General features: G+C 40.6%; 3 protein-coding genes across 3 annotated transcripts; 1 reads left to right on the top strand and 2 right to left on the bottom strand.

Moving 5' to 3' along the window:
* Positions 1-1,705: 1,705 nt before the first annotated feature.
* Positions 1,706-2,886, top strand: LOC127777626 (heavy metal-associated isoprenylated plant protein 29-like). The gene is made up of 3 exons (XM_052304226.1): positions 1,706-1,853; positions 1,952-2,027; positions 2,144-2,886. Exons 1-3 carry the CDS (start codon positions 1,848-1,850, stop codon positions 2,608-2,610), a joined length of 549 nt encoding a protein of 182 aa, XP_052160186.1. The 5' UTR covers positions 1,706-1,847; the 3' UTR covers positions 2,611-2,886.
* Positions 2,887-3,773: 887 nt separating this feature from the next.
* LOC127775676 (arogenate dehydrogenase 2, chloroplastic-like) lies at positions 3,774-6,798 on the bottom strand. Its single transcript, XM_052301956.1, has 6 exons — positions 6,139-6,798; positions 5,244-5,411; positions 5,000-5,082; positions 4,744-4,813; positions 4,578-4,652; positions 3,774-4,384 (listed from the first exon to the last, which is right to left on the bottom strand). Exons 1-6 carry the CDS (start codon positions 6,664-6,666, stop codon positions 4,280-4,282), a joined length of 1,029 nt encoding a protein of 342 aa, XP_052157916.1. The 5' UTR covers positions 6,667-6,798; the 3' UTR covers positions 3,774-4,279.
* Positions 6,799-13,499: 6,701 nt separating this feature from the next.
* On the bottom strand, positions 13,500-21,080 carry LOC127776570 (polyadenylate-binding protein-interacting protein 8-like). The gene is made up of 10 exons (XM_052302986.1): positions 20,434-21,080; positions 19,782-19,892; positions 19,646-19,690; positions 17,378-17,450; positions 17,186-17,298; positions 16,992-17,051; positions 15,487-15,534; positions 15,326-15,394; positions 14,055-14,116; positions 13,500-13,952 (listed from the first exon to the last, which is right to left on the bottom strand). The coding sequence occupies exons 1-10, from the start codon at positions 20,881-20,883 to the stop codon at positions 13,895-13,897; spliced, it is 1,089 nt and encodes a 362-aa protein (XP_052158946.1). The 5' UTR covers positions 20,884-21,080; the 3' UTR covers positions 13,500-13,894.
* Positions 21,081-22,399: the final 1,319 nt, after the last annotated feature.

Genomic DNA, 22,399 nt, shown 5'->3' with positions numbered 1-22,399 from the left:
GGCTACATGATTTTTGGAAAATTGACAAAAAAAAAAGTGACAGAGATGGGCATTGCTGCGATCATGTGGACTATTTGGGACTGTAGAAATGCATCGTCCTTTAATAAGAAGAAAATTCAGGTCCCAATAGATCTCGTTCATGTTTAGTTTCAAACATTTTCTTCAAATTTCTAACTTTTCCATTACATCAAAACTTTCCTACACGCATAAACTTTCTTTTTTTATCACATTGTTTTAATTTTAACCAAACTTTTAATTTTAATTTTAGTGTAAACATACCCTATGTTTATGGATCGATGCTTGGGCTGTCTCGCAGAAATCGGAGGACGCGTGAAGACTGTGCTGCTAAAGAAGGTGGTCGCTGACAGCTGCAACGCAAGTCACATGTGGAATTCTTTCATCTGACGCCTGGAGCAGGGAGCTTAAGAGAAAGCGAGAGACATTTTTTGAATCTTGTGTGGTTATGTGCTTGTGATTATAGCACTGTTTAGTTCCCATGCAAAAATTTTATACCCTGTCATATCGAACGTTTGGACATATGTATAGAGTATTAAACATAGAAAAAATAACTAATTACACAGTTTGTATGTAAATTGCGAGATGATTTTTTTAAGCCTAATTAGTCCATGATTTGATAATGTGGTGCTACAGTAAACATTTCCTAATGATGGATTAATTAGGCTTAATAAATTTGTATCGCAGTTTACATGCAGAATCTGTAATTTGTTTTTGTTATTAGTCTACGTTTTTTACTTCAAATGTGTGTGTCTGTATATCCGATGTGACACACCGAAACTTTACACCTCTGAATCTAAGCACCCCCCGTATGTGGGAATGTTTTTCTGCATACATGTCGTAGTTTTTAACTGTTGAGTAGTGTAAGCAAAACTCTGTAAGGACCAAGATTTCCTAAACCGCCGAGGCCGGGGTTACCGCACCCCGGCGGTAAGCACGGTTACCGGTAACCGTGAAAAACCGTACAAAACTGTGCAAAATTCATTAAAATTTCAAATTATTTTTTAAATTTATTTGAATTTAAAGAGGTTACCGCGGTATTTACGTTACCGTACCCCGTGATAAGCCCAGTAACCGCGATAACCGTGCGGTTACCGGCGGCGGTGACCTAATGTCATGTCATGTCAGTAATGAAATGGGAGGATCACCCCTCTCTTTTTTTAAAAAAAAAAAAGTGCTATGCTAAGCTAAAATGCTTGTTCGAACAGGGCCTGAGTCGAGTCAACTTAATTAACTTAACTTCAACCGTCGCTATTCTGGCCTGACCAAGAAGCATCCCAACAAACGCACGCAACTTCAGTACTCGCTGCCAATCGCCGGGAAGATACCGGGATCATGCATCTCGGTCGTCGTCATTGCCAGATCGTCAGCGATATGCAAGCAAAGCCGATGACTCGTTGGCCCATCATTTCTTAGTTTTTGCGACGAAGAGGGCAACAGCTACGCCGAAATTATCCGGCAACTCATGCATTAACTACGCTGCAGCTTGGTGACACTAGTGATTAACTATCTTGATCCATCTGCTGGCAGCTGACTTGACTTGGAAATTCTCAATGCTAATTATTGGCATCTCTTGTTTCTTCTCCTCCTCCTACTACTACTACTACTACTTCACATCTCCATTTTTTTAAGTTGGATAATGATAGACACTAGTAGTGTACTACTACTATATATATACAAACACACACACAGTGTCCTAGAAAAGCACTCTTATTAGCAGAGGAGAAGCTTAACAACTCTGTCATATGTGCATATACAGAACACTGTAGTTAGCATCTATGTGATTAAGCGGCGTCTTCCAGGACTCAAGCAGCGCAGCAGCTAGCCTAGCCATGACGGTAATTATTGGTTTGAGTTGTTGCATGGTTGTGAATTATGTCTCCTCTGGTTCAGTCTGGTGATGATCTGATGCTGAATAAATCTTCTGCTGATGCAGATCGTGGAGATGCAGATGAACATCGACTGCGACGGTTGCGAGGACAACGTGAGGAAGGCACTCCAGAGGCTCCAAGGTTCGTGCCAATAATCCTCTTTTGAGAAATTTAGCACCAATTAATCCGTTAATCACTGTGGATTAAGTGTTAACCTGTAGTTTAGCTCGCTTAATCATCGTCGTCGTCTTCTTCAGGGGTGGATTACGTGGACGTGGACAGGGTGAGGGGGAAGGTGACGGTGACGGGGTCGGCGAGCCAGAAGAAGGTGCTGCGTGCGGCGCGGCGCTCCGGGAGGATCGCCGTGCTCTGGCCGTCGGCGTACGACACCGACCACCGCCACCACCACCAAGCCTACTACGCGCAGCCGGCGTACCATCACCACCACCACTACCAACAAACCATCAAGCCCGCCGCCGCCGCCGCCGTCGCCGTCGCCGTCGCCGCGCGCGCGCCCCACCACCACCAACACTACAGCAGCGTGCAGCACGGCAGGATGAGCGGAAGAGGCAAGATGGTGAGCTCGTACAACTACCACGTCCACGGATACTTCGACTCCGACCTCCACGGGTACAGCGGCGGCCACCACCACGGCGACGTCGTGCCGGCCGCCGCGCGGAGCTACTTCAGCGACGAGAACCCGCACGCCTGCGCCGTCATGTGACCGTCGCCGTCGCCGGCCGGTCGGCCGGAAGAACGCTGCTCTGCTCTGCATGCGCCTCTGTGTTCTTCTGTGGCTTTGTGCAGTTGTTGTTGTTGTGTACTTGTGTACAGTTTCAGACTTTCAGCCTTTCAGAGATCAGTCTGCGTGTTTTCAGGAGTACCTCGCTAGTTCTAGTATTGTAGCCTGAAACTTCTGAATCCAAGAGCAAAGTTTTGCTTTGCTTCCGGTTTGATGAATCAAATAGTATTGTTTTTTGAATGAAAGATTCAAGAAAACAGACTGAACCGTACTAGTAAAATATTTGGCCGAATATAGCAAAACAGTAAAATAATGAACCTTAAGGCGACTTGCATACAAAAATTCCATTTTTTGTATACAAAAAGATCTCCTCATGAGGAGTGCTAATGAGAAAACATTGGACAAGATAGGTTAAGGTGGTGTTTGAAACTAATAAAGATGAAGATTAAGTTAGAGCACGTAAAACGAGAAAGCTATTAGCACATGATTGATTAAGTTTTAATTATTATAAACTTGAAAAATATATATATTTGATATTTTAAAGCAACTTTTATATAGAAAGTTTTCGCACGAAACGTACTAGTAGTTTGAAAAATATGATAACGTATATCGTGATAGAATCTGTATCTCAACCTCACTTTTTCCACTATCAGTAAACAAGATGACATGGATCTTATCTACATCTTCTAGAGCTATATTCGTCGGAATTAATAATATGACGCAAGAAAGAGCATGACATAAGTACTTTATTAACACTTAATTCAATGGAAATTTTCTTTACAAGATACAATGAACTTGGAATGTATGCATAGGGAGTAATTGAGATATTTTTCTCGCCGAGAATTAACTCTATATGTATTTTACTCCATCTATTCATCTATCTGATCTGGAATAAGATAAACCGAGAGATGGTGCTGGTGCATACTTCTGAAAGTAAGCAATGTCTTTATCCCCTTTCATTTTCTGAAGCTCAACTTTGACGTGGTGAAAGGGAACACAATCCGTTTCTTTTTCCTGTGAACCTTCTCCGTGTTGGATGACAACATGTTGCAACTTGAGCAAGAGGCAATTTATTTATTATTAGATCTTAGCAACAATACAGATGAGACTATAATCTGCAGTTTATAGTGCCAATGGGAGATGGATTTTCAAACAAGCATTCTCTTATATCATAACTTGTTTCATGCTCAGTGTAAAAGAACAAAAGAATTTCGTTACAACTCATGAAAGAACAAAAACAGAGGACATGATTACATCTTATTCCTTGCATATTTAGCTAACACCTAAGAGAAACATTGAATGCATACAGCTCCTATCACAACACTGAGAAAGACATCTAGAATTAGTATCTTGGTACCAATGAAAATATCACAACAGGGTTTGAAAAAATTATTGCCTATGACATTGATATTTTAACCTAGGACCCACATGTTATTCACATATGTGATGGTATTTTCCAATTGTCACCTATTTGCCATGGTATTAGCCTAATTCTGTGTTTTGTCAAGTGTAGGGGTGGGTGTAGCAGAGATATGGGATATGTGCAACTTCTTCTGTGTGGATACAACCTTACAGGAGAGAAGAGAGGGGTCCCAGGCTCCCAGGCCCCAGCAGCACTGGACTGGGCTTCATTTGATATTTACTGAAGGGGCTACGGGATTGGGACCCTCTCTACTATCTGCTTTCTTAGTACATTATGCAGCCTACCATAGAGCATCTGCTTCACCTTCTCAAATGCCCTGTCCAGGTTGTCTATCTGCACATACCATAGATACAAAAATAGTTACAATATACGTACAAACCGTACATGTTATTACACACTAAGTTTTGATCTTTGGTTATCCCTCATAGTAATAATTATCTGGGGGTTGATTTCAATCTCCATCACATGACCGTAAATAATAATAATTTGAAACAAGGATGACACATCACATGGAGAGCGAACTTGCCTGTTCTGTGGCATTCACATTGTACATGAAAAGCCCATAGTACAGATCGAAACTATCACTTATCGTGTTCTTAGTCTGAAAAGTTTCAGAAAAAGAATATCATTCCCCACACAATAAAAAAAGGATAAGATGTTTTCTCTTCAAGAGTTTCGTTAACTCTGCTTACAAGTTGCAGAAGGGTCTCATAACCCTTGGTGTTGATTGGTGTGGACTCAAGGTTTAGCTGTGACAAAATCCTGCTTCAATGGTACAAAAATTAGCTTTTGGACTCTAATAAATAAATGGAAATGATTTTTTTATATAAAAAAACAGAGCTGGTGTGTATATTACAGTGAGATAATAAACAAATGGACATGTTAAACAAGCACCAGAAGATACATTTAATAGGTGAAATGGTTCCAGATAAATAACCTGTTGCTCACCTCCCAATAGTGTGAGTGATGAACTGACTTCCCGCGGCATAGCGATCATGCTCTTCGCACAACATCTCCACCATCCTACATCCCTGCCAGTAATAGAAAGAAACAAAATGAAACACAACCAGTTTGCACGCCTTCAGTAACTGTCATCAGTTATTTCAGGTATCAAGAACTACTCCACTGGTTTTATCCACTGTAACTAACAAGAACATAAAATTCTGACAGATAAATCAATCAACCGAATTACCTCCCGCTCAAAGATGCTCAAGAACTGTTCGCACTTGGCCGCCTGATCCCCTTCCTTGGCAACACGGACCTTGTCATAGACAAAAGGTAGCCCACTCCAGCCATGCTTTCCACTCTCCGGCCCAAACATGGGGTGCGTACATACAATCCCGAACCCCGGAGGGAGGATCTAACAAAATGTATCACTCCACAATAATTAACTAATGAAGTCAACTAATGTAGTATTCCGATCTAGTCATGAAAGCATGTTGTTTTGGGTGTGCTTTAAGTCAAACTTTAGAGCTTTAAACATCAATATCATTTCAAATATTTTTAACTGGTGGTGCTGCATGAAAATGATTTGTAGATTTTTCTCGGAGAGCACTTTCATAATATCCAAAGTTTATCATGTTTTACAAATAAATGACAATATAAAGAGTCTGGTCAAAGTTGTATCTTAGAGGCCTATCAGTGTCCAAAACACTAGTAACATGTTTCTCGACCAGAGAGAGCACCATTGTACTAATACTAGCGGTAGTGCAGTTACACATCCCACATCAAGCCAAATGTGTGTTGGCGTCGTGTGCTTGGCAGGACCTCGAATCAAAAAATGTCTAGTGTGTCGATGTCACTACCACAAAGTCACTAACCAACAAGACCAAAAGAATAGTACTATCCTCCGCCTTTCAAGACGGATGACTCCCCCTAGTTTAGAGTTTCTTCTAGTAGGTTGGTCGGTACGTGTTGGATGCTGATTAGTGTGGCTAATCTCCAATGACAGTGACATGGTGATATCGAATTGGAGGCAGCAAGATCTGATTCGAGAGATGGTGTTGGTGGCTACTAGCAACCAGTGCGATCAATGGACGATTGAATTGATGTGATGTGTTTGCTGGTGAAAGTGTTGGTGTATGTACCTCGAGGAGGAGGTTGCGGGGGAACTGCTTGACGGAGAGCACGTCGGCGACGAGGGTTCCGGCGCGGAGCTTGCGGAAGGGGATGGCGCGGACGACGGCCTCGGTGGAGAGGATGGAGCTGCAGACGAGCAGGACGTCGGGCCCGGCCTCGCAGAGCTCGTCGGCGGTGGCGAAGAAGCGGATCCCGTGGCGGGCGCAGTAGCCCGAGTAGTCGGATCTGGAGGTGGCCAGCACCGCGTGCCCCTGCCGCTGGATCCCCCCCGCGATGAACTGCCCGAAGTTGCCGAACCCGACGATCCCCACCCGCAGCGCCCCCGCCGCCGCCGCCGTCGCCGGCGAGGCGGCCGCGGTGGTGGGCTCCGACGGCGACGGATCATGGCCAACGTGCTGCTTCTGCTGCAGCTGCTGCTGGGGAAGGCTGGGGAGTTGCCTGGTCGGGCGGAGGGGGGCGAGGGCGCAGAAGTTGGGGTAGTGGCGGCGGAGGAGCAAGGTGGGGTGGTGGGTGGAATGGCGCGGGGAGGACGCCATGATCGATCGAGAGAGCTCGGAGCGCTCAGCTCGAGTAGAATTTGGCTGCGATCGATGGATGGATGCGTGGGTGGGCGTGGCGCGGCGGAGGGAGGGAGGAGTTGGGAGTTGGTTTGGTTGATAGATCAGTCATCACTCATCAGTCAGTGTGGTAGGTGGTGGGGGCCACCCGTCTCGACCGCGGTTGGTCAAAATGGCGCGGCTGTTTTTCACCTGTGTCGTCCCCAATTTTACCCAATTGGTCAACGTGGTCAAATTGTGTTTTTTTTTTTTACTGTCCCCCGATTATAGAAAATAAGGGCCCACGACCGGGCTTATTGGGCTGGCAAAATGGGCTCGAGAGACCAATACGATTTTTTTTTGAGAGGAAAAGAACTTTCCATTAACTTAAGGACTCAGCAAAATCGCTGGTCACCAAGTCCTCCATGGCCGGAGGCATACTGTCCCATTGTTCAACAGTGTTCCGAGGACATTTACAACCCAAAGCTGCTAAAGCATGCGCTACTCTATTACATTCTCGTTTCGCAAAAACAAAGGAACAGAAAAGGAAATTACTTCCGATCAGCTTCTTCGATTCATAAAACAAGCCACCCGTTGCTGCAAGTCTGTGATCATCGGTATCCATTGCTTGCTTCAAGATAATGGAATCAGTTTCAAAAACGATATGGCCCATTCCTAGTGCATTCGCGGCCCTTGCTCCGGCCAAGCACGCCACAACTTCCGCCTGGAAAGCATCTAGCAGACAAGATATCTTACCAGCACTTGACAGGATAACCTCTCCCTCCGAATCCCGAATTACAAAACCCCATCCTCCTTCCCCTGTTTCAGCTATATAAGCTCCATCAGAGTTTATCTTCAGTTTACCCACAGCAGGTCTGCACCATCGTTGTTTTCTCCTTGTCACCTTATTTTGTTCAAAGCTGCATATGCTTTCAAAATCTGTTGCATTCTTCCCAACGAATTAATAACTCCACTTTTACTCCCTCGTAATATAGATCTAATCCAATTCTTATCCCTCAACTATAATATATTATATCTTAATTCTCTAACTATTAAAATTGATCTAATTTGACTCCCTCGGCTGTTCTGAAAGTGGTTTTCGCTGATGTAGCACGTTTGCCTAGTCCAACTAGCACTGGGGAGTCTTAAAACCACTCTCAAAACCGCTTAGGAGTTAAATTACAATGATTTTAATAATCAGGGAATCAAGATAGTTCAAGGACATAAATCAGATTGGCCAAGGAATCAAAGTGGACTTATCCCTTCCTTACTTTGGGTTGCAAATCTCGGCAACAACCAGGCCTACTGACGAATGGGCTATGGCCTACGGCCGCACGCAATCGATCCGCACTTCCATTTTCTATTTTTCACCCACACGGATTTCCTTTTCTAATTAAGGTCACTTCGTATACCAAAAGTTTATACATTCGATTCTGATTCAAATGATTTTACAGGGAATATAAAGTATTTTTAGATAGCTTCTCATGATGATACACACCCGGACTAGATTTAACATGTTCGCCCATTAGAAAATAAAAGATCATTTTGTGAGTAAACCTTTTAAATGCATGTCCTTAGCGACTCAAAAGCAAATACTGTAAAATAAACTACGATGAAAAAACTCAAATTCAAAAATTTAAATTTTAGCTTATAAGTACTCCTTCCGTCCCTAACTATAAAGGATTTTGGTTGGATGTGATGTATTCTAATACAACGAATCTGGACATCAAGCCTGTCCAGATTCGTTTTACTAGGATGTGTCATATCCAACCAAAACCCCTTATATTTAGGAACGGAGGAGTAATAAGTATAATTCAAATAATGAGACCCTAGATGGCTAGATCTACCCACACGGACGAGATACACACGGACCATGCTTGCCCATTAGACCTACTAAATTCCCCAATAGGACAACATTTGGAATGGGAAAGCAGTACAATTGGATTCGGGGTTTTATTGGACTGAACTATTTCATGACCGAATACCGATTATGCCTTGGCCCTTGGCCAGCTCAAGTTGTACATAGACGCATTTCCAGGGTAATGACTTTTGAGAGTGCAGTGACTAGGGGTGGACGCAGGATAAAAAATAACTGGGGGGCATGTATCTATATAACTCATAGAATAGTTAGAAAGCCAAGTAAAACTCACCTTATTGCAGCTTCTAAAAACTATGAGATATTACATTATTTTTAATAGTAATATATATATGCCTTTCAAATAATGTCATTGTCTATAGAAACAACATAAGTTAACACAAGCCATATACATATAAATATTACTGAAACTAGTATATATAGATAAGAAATAAGGTTTATAAATATAGTACATGGCATCCTTTTTACCCTTTTCACGACGGTGTTTCATTTTATGGAAACGATCGACAATCACGTCATTAGTGATTGTGTCTAATATTTTCTTATGTCTTCACGTTGGGATGATAACTGCCATTCTATTCCTTTTACTGTATCCGAGGAAACTTGTCCATATCAATTGGTTGAGGCACTCCAGATTTTTCTTAGTATTGGTCTAGATGCATTTGCACTAGAACTTCCTCCGGTGATGTTCATAGCTGCTGGATTTTTAATAAACAAAATTGTTCATTATCTCACCTACCAAATCATGGGAAGGCTAATTAGATAGAGCACGTGAGGAGGAGGAGGACCTATGGATCCATCCACTATAACTATTGACAGCATGAAAGGGAGGAGAGGGTAGGCAGAGAGGAGAGAATGAGCAGCGCCGCTGAGGCTGAGGCACTGACGATGACGAGCGGTCAAGGAAGGCAGGAAGCGGCGATTCGGGTGAGACGATGGCGGGTTCGCTTCCCGTTCACTTCCCTAATCCCTAATTTGCGGATTTTCCAGTTGATGGAATCTGAGAGAATCAGAGAAAGGGAGCACCCGTTCGTCCCCTCCATGCATGCGCGATTGTGATGAAAGGAACGAAAACTTGGGGACTGGGGTCCTTCCTCCCAATTAAAGTGGGGCCCATAGATCATACTACTAGGGATATACCTAAGGAGTGTAATTTTGAATGGGGTCCAAGGCCCCCCATCATTTCTACATTAAATCCGCCCCTGCTTCTAGAAATGATGATTGATGCTAATAGGCGATGCGAGCGCTGTCAACAAGCTTCGTCGCTGGTTGGGGTTGGCTAGGTTCTGAAGTTTAGGGTTCTATGTTAGGAGTTGTTGTGCTTTATGTGCTTTTCCATATTTGCCCAGTGCTGTTATTTGCCTGGAGTGCATGTTCTGGATGACAACTATGATGTACTACCTCTGTCCCACATAAATTGCAATTATATCATTGTGGTCATTTTTCAATCCTACTAATCTCTATAATACGAATTTCGTGCGCGTTCTCCGTCGGAGAGACATACCACGTGGCATTGCGTGATTCACGGATTGCCCCTGGCGCTGCAACGGCATGGCAGAAGCAGCCTCATCTGTCGCCCCACGCATGCGCTCGAGGCAGCTGGTAGCTGGGCTTTGACTCTTTGAGCCTAATGGGCTGCACTTTGGCTTGGCTTTCCCGTCTCAGCGTAGCCATCAGGCAGCATTTCCACTTCATATTTATAAAATGGTCCTTGCATTTTATTTAAAGTTCATAACAATACCTTCAGTCAGTTATATGCAATTGTATACACATAGGATGATTGTATCAAACAAATAATTACTTGACTGTGTTTTAGTTGACGAGGAAAAACAAAATAAGTCAATATTTAATACGTTTAAATATTTATGTTACTACCTCCGTTCCAAAATAAGTGCAGCCATAAATATCCGTGTTTAGCACTTTGACCATCCGTCTTATTTGAAAAATCTACGAAAAATATTTAAAAAATTAGTTACACATAAAATAATATTCATATTTTATCATCTAATAACAATAAAAATACTAATCATAATCTTTTTTCAAATAAGACGAACGGTCAAACGTTGAACATGAATAGTGCTAAAACTGCACTTATTTTGGGACGGAGGGAGTACTATGTTTAGGAAATACAAATACAATATATGCTTTCAAATTTGGGGTGAAAATGGAGCGGATAATATCCGATCCTTTCCACTCCGAATCCGTCTGAAACGAAGATATTGTATGGCTTTTAGAAATCCGGCGGATATGGATGCAGATGCAGATATGGTATCTCTAAAATCCGGCGGATGCGGATTATTCGATATTTATGTCGGATTATCCGATGGGATGTTTTTTGGATAATCCGAAATTATCAACACGTGTAACTACTCCATCCAATGTCCTAATTATATGCAATAGATAGAGTAGTTACACGTGTTGATAATTTCGGATTATCCGAAAAACATCCCATCGGATAATCCGACATAAATATCGAATAATCCGCATCCGCCGGATTTTAGAGATACCATATCTGCATCTGCATCCATATCCGCCGGATTTCTAAAAGCCATACAATATCTTCGTTTCAGACGGATTCGGAGTGGAAAGGATCGGATATTATCCGCTCCATTTTCACCCCAAATTTGAAAGCATATATTGTATTTGTATTTCCTAAACATAGTACTCCCTCCGTCCCAAAATAAGTTTAGTTTTAGCACCATTCATGTTCAACGTTTGACCGTTCGTCTTATTTGAAAAAAGATTATGATTAGTATTTTTATTGTTATTAGATAATAAAATATGAATATTACTTTATGTGTAACTAATTTTTTTAATATTTTTCGTAGATTTTTCAAATAAGACGGATGGTCAAAGTGCTAAACACGGATATTTATGGCTGCACTTATTTTGGAACGGAGGTAGTAACATAAATATTTAAACGTATTAAATATTGACTTATTTTGTTTTTCCTCGTCAACTAAAACACAGTCAAGTAATTATTTGTTTGATACAATCATCCTATGTGTATACAATTGCATATAACTGACTGAAGGTATTGTTATGAACTTTAAATAAAATGCAAGGACCATTTTATAAATATGAAGTGGAAATGCTGCCTGATGGCTACGCTGAGACAGGAAAGCCAAGCCAAAGTGCAGCCCATTAGGCTCAAAGAGTCAAAGCCCAGCTACCAGCTGCCTCGAGCGCATGCGTGGGGCGACAGATGAGGCCGCTTCTGCCATGCCGTTGCGGCGCCAAGGGCAATCCGTGAATCACGCAGTGCCACGTGGTAGGTCTCTCCGACGGAGAACGCACACGAAATTCGTATTATAGAGATAAATTAGTCCATCCAATGTCCTAATTCATCAATTAACCTAGATTTCTTAGTAAGAGTCTTTCACTGTCTCATGTCTCACTTGCATAGTTGTATTTTTACATTACAGACATCATATATTTATGTTGTTTAGCACTTAAGCCTATAATTATTACGATGGGTCGTTTATTGATTATTGCATTATTGTGTCTTGCATTGCTAACTCGATATTGTATAGATTGCATACACACATAACATCCGACAAATTTATTCCGTTTCCAAACCGATTCCGCACCATTTCCGATATCCGAAACAATTCGCTCCGCATCTGCATCCGTACACTATCCGCACCCGTTCCGAATCCGTTTAAAAAAATATGGTTTATGATATGGTATGACCACTATCCGTTTGAATCCGCTTCATTTTCACCCTATCAAATAAGAACATGGAAATATAATACAAATATGGGTGAAACGTGAAAACATCTATATATAAGTTTTGTTGCATAGAAATATGACAATGTAAATCTTCTAATAAATACTATCTATTGTAGGTTCCACCTAAAAAATAAAAATGTTATTAATAGTTCTATCAAATATCAAATGTATATTTTTTTTATACAGTGCAAACAGAAAAAGTAATGGGCGTGCCTATTGGCGCGTCAATTTTCTAGTCTGTCCTAAATTAGCTAGAATTGCAGAACATGCACTACATTGTTGCTTTGTCAGTTGAAAACCCCATAAAAACCATATGTAAACTACATTGTTGCTTTCTATAGAAAGTATAGCCGCTCCAGATCGTCTTCCTTTCTTGAAAAAAAAAATATAATGTATGTCAAGATTGAAATAAAAATTATGAAAAATACTCCGAGAAAATTTTGTTTCTCTCCTTGCAGAGTAAAGGATTCCATTTTTCACACCACGCGCGTAGCCACATACGTGCGGCTGCATGCTAGCGATAGAGCAAATGCGTACTTGCTTCTAAGAGAAGGTACAATAGCAGGCTATAAGCCATCTATAACTACATATCGAGAAGAAAAGAGAAGAGAGAGAAGAAAGTGGGCTACAATCAAAGACATTATGTGGAAGAGAGAGAAGAAAGGATTCCAAGACATTATATGTATATGAGAGGTGGAACCGGGTATTAATGATGTAGTATATTTTTATAGTTAACTATTGTATGAATAGGCTATTAGATTACTTATAGATGATTTAGAGCCAGTAATTAGCTATACTATTAAACTTGCTCTAAGGCCAAAGTACTGTAAGTAAGTGGTTAGCTCGTGTTCAAAATATAGAAATTTAGGACTTGAAAAGAGAGTAGTAAAAAGAAAAAAAATCATTTTACGATGAACAGCTACAGCTGCTGCGTTGTACAGCATTGCCGACTGGCATATGTTTCACGAGACTGGGGCATATATTCCTGACACCAAACCCCCCAGTCCAGAAGACAGCCACACAGACATCAGAAATCACAATATCAGATGCAGGCATACACGTGCCAGAGCAGAAGCCAAGACTCACCTGAACTACCACAGAATCTATTCTGGCAACAACCCGTGTAACGCCGAGACCCTGCAACAACATTAGACGACAAGTAGTTGTCCGGAGGGCGGCAGCGATCTCTGTGCACGAATATGAACACCACCAGAGTTTACTCCAGTTAGGGATGATGAATCAATTCACAGCGTAGCCGGTGAAAATAGGACAAGCCATAGACATTATTTGTTCCAATGCCTGTCAAAGGCCGCTACAGCATCCATCGATAACAAATTAACAAAAGGGAAGGGGGTGATAAGTTGGGGGGCAGAGGAGAGATGAGAGGGGGTCAAAATAGAGCTCCCGGAGAACATACAGATTGGTCTCTGTCTGATCCAAGAACACATCAGCGCGGTATGTAGGGGGCCTTCTGCTAAGACTAGTAGAATAACCAAAAGGACAAACTCTCTTCGACGACAATTACTGATCCGCGACGCGACAGACGGTCTCTAAGGCCACACAGACTAGAGAGGAGGCTTTGCTGCCCTGGACGATGGCTTCAGACGAGAGAGCCGGGTTTCAGTGCGACGTCACACGGGGCGAACGGGGCCGGACCGGTGTCTTTGACGGGCTCACCCTGCAGAACAGAGCAAGAAAAAGAGTTAGGTCTATTGCGCAATCGGGCCGTAACTGGTTGCAATATACTAGTTTGGAACACGCATAGGGGGTATTTGCTTGCCTGACGGGAAGCGCTCCAAGGACCATGCCACTGCAACTCAGAGCAAGAATAGCAGAGTCTGCCTGCATGAACAAAGTGTAAAATGGTCAATGCCTAGAAAAAGGTACAACACGTTTCAGGGAATGAGGAAAATAAAAGGACGAAGCTATGGCAACGAGGACAACAACAATATACAACTGAGATGGCATATCACAAAAATATCCGTATTACATATGAACTCAGATGATCTTGGAACATCTGAAGCATATGCAGCTTCATCTGATTTTTTTTTCATGGATGTGGAAGAGCAAATTGGATGCTTTTAACACACAATTTTCTTTTGTGTACTACTCAAGGGGAAGCTAACTGACGGTCCTTTTTTTTTCTTGTGAAAAGACAAACCCTGACGATCTTAAGACTGGGATCATTTTTTCTTCTCTAGGAAATTCAATGAAAGATGTTCCAACTTGATCGATTTTAAGTTGGTTACTTCTCTGAATGTCTCTCAGACTACCATACTAGAAGTTGCACAGAACGAAGTGACTTCAGTGAAGAGAGTTTTCACAGAGCTCATCAGTCATCACAACTGCTCAATGAATATGCAATGTTGTTTGCCTTAATAATTGACAGTGGTTATTCCACTTATATTGTGAGGGTCACATTCAGTACTCTGGTTCAACAGTTATATTAGTCAATTCAGATTTTGGGTGTCTTCAAGGGTTTCTTGCCTGAAGCATTGTGTGGTTTATTCTTTCTTCTTGTGTTGTGTCTGATCTAGCTGACCAAGAGGTAAACCCGTTTTAGTAATTAATGTACCATATGTTCAGTAGGGTCCTCCCTACTGTTTATTTCTCACAGAGAGAGAGAGAGAGAGAGAGAGAGAGAGACTCCAGTATCTACATGAACTTGTGAACTTTTTTTATAACCATGCTATCAAGATGGTAGCAACTTATAACAAAATTGAGTCATTCAAATGTAACAGAGCTCAAACAAGACAAAATTCAAATGTTTGCAGTAAAGGAAACGTAAAAAAAGATGATTGCTTAAGTTCAATTGTCAAAATATCAAAATAGTGTTCTATTGCCAAAAAAAAAGAAATCAATTGAATTCTACTTCTATGTTTTTGCTGTTATTGTTTATGTACTTGTTGCAAACAACAGATTATGGATAAAAGAACAACAAAACTTATCATTGGTAACCTCTTTGACAATTAGCAGCACTTTTCAATAACATAAAATGATACATTCTCATTAACTTGCAATATTTAAAGTAAAATTTACTGTTTTACTTACTTGAACAAACTCAACAAACGCGATGCATGTGGAGTGCACATAATCACCCAGTAGCCTCAGTCGAGCAACCTACACATAAAGGGAAAACACAGACAGTTTGAGGGAAGTATCCAAGTTTAACCATAAAAAACATATCTGTAAGATAAAATAGTTGGGCATACTTCACCACACATCCCCTCAAAGAAGCTCTTCACAGCATCTTCAGGAACCTATATTTAGAAACAAGATATTAAATAATGCAGAAAGTTGTGGTACAATTACCACACCAGAATTAGGAAACAAACAACAAAAAGACATCTAGATCATAGCATTCATTATTTATCTGAGAAAGTCAATTTACACAGTAAGGGCACATACCCTAATCTCTTGCATGTGACCCAAATGGTCTTAAAAAATTCTGAAAATTTTAACTCAGATTATAATTTTATGTCACTGTCACAACACGAACATGCAAGGCTAAATTTGATCTACACATCTAGAAGCAAAAAGAAAGAAAAGAAAAACAAATCTGTTCATGAAAAGTGTGGTAGAATTTGCTCAATTTGTTTATTTGGTTTCTCACTGAGTGGAGTGACTTTGGAGTTGAAGAGATGGTAGATGCTTGTTCTATCAGGGTTATCTTTTATGGCTATTAATATTTGAGGATTGAGAAGCAAATGAGCACAAAATCTAACTCGGCTTTACGTTTGTTCAGACTAAAATTGGAAAGATTGATGATAGAAGAGAATTAAAAATATATATAGCTATAAGAATAATTTAAGACTTACTGCTACAATGATATTACAACACAATGGTGGAGGATCAGAATCCAATTATTAATGACCCTCCTTTTTTAAGAAACACACCAACTCAGCTATATACAAAAAAAAGAATTATAAGTTCACAAAACATTTCCTTGTAGGTAAATGATCTACAATAGATACATTCCATGCTAGGACAGATGGCTAAAGCTATACGCAGATACAATAAAACCTAGTCTTCTCCCAACCTTGACAAGTTATTAATTCAGCCCTTCATCAGATCAACTGTTTTTAGGATTGTGTGATGAAAATATGGATTAACGGAATTACATCAAAATCATCGAAATACAGGCAAGGAGCCGAGGATTTACCATAATTGGCCAACTGGGTGTAATTTAATCAAGATACCAACTCAAGAGATTAAGTAAAATTAAGACTCAGTTGGGCACTTTAGAGACCAAGGTTTCTAGTGGTCCACATCAGTGTCATTATCTTGCATGGGGCACACAAGAGGAAGACCAATAACGCTGCACTGAGGTAAATGTTTCTATTGATCTGGGAAGTTACAGAAGCTTGAATCATGGATCAAGAATTTGCATTTTCAAAGAAAGATGAGCTCATAAATGACTGCAGAAAAGGTTTACAATTACTATTTCTCAGTGCAAACAAAACAATATGTATTTCTGACATATGATATTTTCTTAATGCACTGGTATCACATTCATTCAGTTGCTTTGCTCCAAGTGCTTGTAGCATGTCAGGTTACTTAGGAAGTGATTTGGACAACAATGACATATTGTGAGCCTTCAGCTAGTTCATTCATTCAAAGGGAATTGAACTAAATCTTGTAGGCCAAACTTTTAGATATGGTTTAATACATACGTGCAATTATAAGCATAACAGAAATGATAGAGAGATCAGCTCACATTCTTATCGATGTTAGTACAATACACAGTCCTTGACACCATTTCTTTCTCGTCCTCTGTCTGCGAGAGAGAAACGAAATTATGCCAATTAATTATTACACTACAGATCTCGGAAATCAACTAGTACAATAATTATTACACTACAGAGTAAATCAATTAGTATAATATCAAAATACCCGAATCTGTTTACTTACTCGAGGTAAAAATTTAGGGTTCACCGGCAAAATCGCGGTCTTAGATGGCAGAACTCTCACAGGGTAATAACCAAGCACGGTTCCACCAAGTGTTAAAGCTGCTCTTGCACCAACTGCAGGAAAAAGGGAACTTCATTCAGGATTGCTTCTTGCAACAAATGAGCATGCGAGATGAATTTTGCGTTGAATTACCATCATCGGCAAACTCGATAAAGGCAAAACGCAGCACTGAATTTGGGTCACCACATATACGGCAATCTACCACCTATAAGTGCAGAAGATGGTTGTAAGAAAACAGATGTAGTATTGACAAATGAGGCAAAAGGTAGCATGAAGTGTTACCCATGCAGAAACATCGCATAAGAGGGGCAGATTCAGGAATTTTTAGGTGGATGAACTGGCACGCGAAAAATTTATGCCAAACTACCTATTTACACCATATGGCTTCAAACATCATCCTTATGTTTCTTGAAAGGCACCTACTAACGGTCATTAATGGGTGTGTCAATTAGGATGGTGTGAAATTAAGTCCAGTCTGCTAAGAATCAAACATTAGGCACACCATTTGCATGCAGGGATGAAGAAATATAGTCTTATTAGTTGCGTGTTATTAAAGCCTTACTACCAAATATCTATACGTCATAACCAGTATAATTGGACTTGGTTGACACTTTAGAAACTGAAACATGCAAAAAAAAAAAAAAAGGAAGTGAAAGTGAGCAGTTATCCCACAAAAGTAGTACTAGTGCTACCGTCAAAAGGATCAGTTTACTGGATTTCCTAGAAAGAAATCGAACTTGAAAGTTCAACGGAGCACAACTTTAACTTTGAGGCATCAATTTCATTTAAGAAAAAGTCTATAAAAAGTACAGAAACGATACTGTTTTGTGACTGAACTTTGCTCAGCTCATCACTCAGTACGCATGATGTCAAGTTCCTGCATTTTATTGTAGATGGGCCAAATAGGGTATACAACTCATGTTTACTAATCTGAGCACACAATATTTTGAGAGTAAATTGCGCTCGTGGTACATGAACTTGTGATGTGGGTGCAAATAGGTACAACAACTTGTAAATTGCTCATGTTGGTACAATAACTTGACTAGTTTGTGCGAACATGGGCCAAAATAATCCACACAAGTAAAATTGATCTTTGCGCGCTAGTAGTTGTTTTGTTTTGAAAAATAAAATCCGTACTCTAGTAGTGCAAGCAGCCTACAAGAGATTGCAATATAGTAATTATTGTTGTTGACTGATATGTTCAAAATTAAGCTAGTGTGATTGGGTCTGCACAACTACAAACAATTGCTAGCGTGCATATGTCTCACTCTGGTTATCTGGTACTACACATTAGATCAATTTTGCATGTGTGTGTTGTTTTGTACTAGGTTCGCACAAACTAGGCAAGTTATTGTACCAAAACGAGCAATTTACAAGTTGTTGTACCTAATTGCACCCACCAAGCAAGTTCATGTACCACGAGCGCAATTTACTCATATTTTGACTTCCATTAATAATCAACCATAATTAACTTGGAGATACCTTATATCATGTTACTATTTCATAAGCATAAACATCTAATGCAATTACCTTACATGATGTTAATCAAACAAAACAATACAACTCGGTTTTTGGCTTAGCAATTGCATTCAGTTTACATTACAAAAAAGCGAACACCATTACCAGCATACTGAAGTAAGCATTTCAGGAAAATGGAACTACAGAATATTGGCTCTATCAAATGCTAGTCAACTAAAATATTAACTGTTGCTTTCCTGCAAGTTTCTTCCATTTCTCATCTTGTGATCTCCCTTTTTTTCCGAAACTATTACCTCCTGCCAATAATAAATTCTTCTGACAAGTTGGTCTTGTCTAGGTGCTAAGTCACAATCCATTCAGGCCGGGCAAGGTCACAATCTAAAACAAGCAGCTGTCGAAAGTAACTGCTGTACTTGTTCTAGAGTGGCATTCAACTGAATCATAACTTTAGGGTTGCACCCAACTGCATTTAGTCATTTACCATAGAGAAAAGTTGTGCTCCATACTTACAATGCAAAATCACTCTTTGTCACTCTGGTGTTATAAAGTATTAACCAAAATGAATTTAAATCTACTCTGCAAAATACTATACATATATGTTAGTTTTCTAGCTTGAAATATGCATAAGTCATCAAAGTATTTTACTACAGAATATCTGTCAGAATCTCTATTATATTTTTAGTACAAATATACCTTTTGGTTCATGCGGTTTGACTTGGTTTTCATCTCTAGCCTACTTCAACTTGATTGAAACTAATGGCTATTGTTGGTGTTGATGATGATAACAGTAATATTCTCTTCACTTGCAAATTATTAAGTCAGACAAGACAACCAACTTTGCTTGTTTGTTTTCAAGATATAAGAAAAGAGAAAGTCCGTTTTCTCACAAATGTAATTAATATTAAAATATCAGAAACATACTTGTCCGCAATTTGAGAAAACTTCAGCAAGCTTCTGTTCAGTCACCTGTAAACGAATGGATCAAGCTTCAGGTCAGTCAGTCAGGAAAATAAATGTCAAAGCAAATGTAACAGCTCATTCTCTACTATATTCTCACATGCTGATCAATGTCAGATACATAGACAGTTCGCCGCACACTATCCTCCCTATCAGTTCGCCGTGGTCGGCCTCCCATCCTCCTCCTCCCTTGGTTGAAGCTACTCCTTCTCTGTAACAAAATACATCTTATAATTATCAACAAAGAAAAAACGTAAAGCCCACTAGAGTGACTATAGAACTGTACAGATCGTGGCAAGCAATTTCTCTAACAAAAACGTCAACATAAAAAACCAGAAGAAAAAATAACTCGATCAAAATACAACCAGCAAAAATTCATCAATGTATCACAGTTGAATTATCAGTGAACAAACATGCAAAAAAGCACCGACTCGATAACTCTCCTATAAGAACGATCGGTACAAGATCAAATCAATTGGTCCTCGAGGAAAATTCGTCTTAAATTGATCACATAAATATCATAACCTAACTAGAACTAAACCCCCCTCGCCCATGAATCAACATTCTGGAATGATCGCGTCAGAGACCAAAACTCCGGCAATGAAGACAACAACATCACCCTAAACCCCAAATCCCAATCGATCGATCGATCGATCGATAGAGATCGATCATGCCACAATGAATCTACGCCAAACCCCCCACAGCGAAACTAATCGCACCGAACCCAGCAGCGCGATTAGGCGATCGATTACCCGACGATTCGGCTGGCCGTTGGTGGATCCGTCGCTGCTGGAGTCCAATCCCGCGCCCCCGCCACCGCCCACCACCACGGGGAGCACCTGGATCGGCGGCGGCTGCTGCACCGGGTGTTGCGAGTAGAAGTCGATCGCGGGGGACACGAACACGGGCGCGTCCGCCGACAGCCGGCGCGCGCCGTCCCCGCCGACGCGGCGGCGCGCCAGCGGCACGAACTCCTCGGCCGACGGGTTCAGCTTCTTGAACAGCTCCTCCAGCTTCCTCGCGTCGCTCTTGTACTCCCTCACCTCCTCCCCGCCATCCTTCCCCGCCGCCTCCGCCTCCACCGCCGCGGCCGCATCCGCCCCCTCACCTGGGGCGGCATCCGGCGCGGCCGCAGCCGCCGCCGCCGCCGCCGCGGGCACGGCGTCGGCGCGGATCGGGGCCTCCGCCGCCACGGCAACCATCTCGGCGCGGATCGATCGAGCCCGGCCGCCTCCGATCGCACGCGCAACCACGCGAGAGGAGGAGGGGGGAGAGGAGAGAACGGAGCTCGCTGGAAGAATCGAATCGAGGAAATTTGGGTGGAATTTTTATTATTGGAATAATTCGAGGTGAGGAGTGGAAAAATAATAAGGCGAGGTTGCGACGCGAGCAGGAGGGATCGCTTTCGGGGAAGTTGGCTATAAGTAGTAGTAGGAGCCCAAAGCGAAGCCTCTTTCTGTTTTTTTTTCTCTCTATTCATTTCGAAAAATAGATTTTCGAAATATGAGATATTTTTTCCTCTTGTATACATCTATCCGTGTTTCGTAATTTAAGTCATTTGACTTTTTTTAAGCTTCAAGTTTATAAAAAATATAATAATATTTTTAATTAAAATATATTATTAATATATATATATATAATGTTAAATATAATGAAACTAATTTTGTGGTGTAGGTGTTGCTAATATTTTTATAAATTTGGTTAAACATAAAGAATTTTGACAAAAAAAAGTCATGACTTATAATGAAACAGTTGGAGTATATATTTTGTTTGCATTTCTAAAAATGAATTTTCGAAATAGAAGTGATAAAGGTGTGTTTAATTCGTGAAAAGAAAATTTTTAGGTGTCCAATCGAACGTTTGACCGGATGTCAAATGGTTTTCGGATACGAATGAAAAAACTAATTTCATAACTCATAGAAACCGCGAGACGAATTTATTAACCCAGTTTATTAAGCCTAATTAATCCGTCATTAGCACATGTAAGTACCGTAGCAGTTATGGCTAATCATGGACTAATTAGGCTCAGAAGATTTGTCTCGCGATTTTTCATACAAACTGTGCAATTAGTTTTTATTTTATCTATATTTAATGATTCATGCATATGTCGAATGATATGATATACTCCCTCCATACTCGTAAAGGAAGTCGTTTAGGATAATGTTTAAGTTAAACATTGGAAATATAAATCATGAATAACTATCAGTTGTTGAGTTTGAAAATGTAAAAATTATATGAATAGATTTATCTTAAAAAATACTTTCATAAAAGTATACATATATCATTTTTCAATAAATATTTTTATAGAAACAAAAAGTTAAAGTTGTGTTTTGGAGACCGTGTCGTTGTGCTAATCGACTTTCTTTGCGAGTACGGAGGGAGTATGTTTCTAGGAAAAAAAATGAAACTAAACAAAGCCTAAATAGATTGCGGGTGGAAAATTGGAAATGGTGCGCATGGCACGGCGGCATTGGGATGAGCAGCACGTTGGCACGTGCTAGACCGATCTTCTGTGGCTGGTTTGAGTTGCATCCAGCCAAAATTGTAGCGGGAGTGCGGTTGAACAAAACACAATCTACTTAAACTAAAATTAAAACATAGTACTCGTACATAGTAGCAATGAAAAAATATAGGATTTATAAACACCATGCTAAACCTTTTAAATATCACAGTGATAAACTTGACCGAGTTAAATAGAAAAAGAACAAGAAAAAAAAA

The sequence above is a fragment of the Oryza glaberrima genome, chromosome 6 (assembly GCF_000147395.1).
Source record: "Oryza glaberrima chromosome 6, OglaRS2, whole genome shotgun sequence".
NCBI lineage: Eukaryota > Viridiplantae > Streptophyta > Magnoliopsida > Poales > Poaceae > Oryza > Oryza glaberrima.
This window is presented reverse-complemented; position numbering and strand designations above follow the sequence as displayed.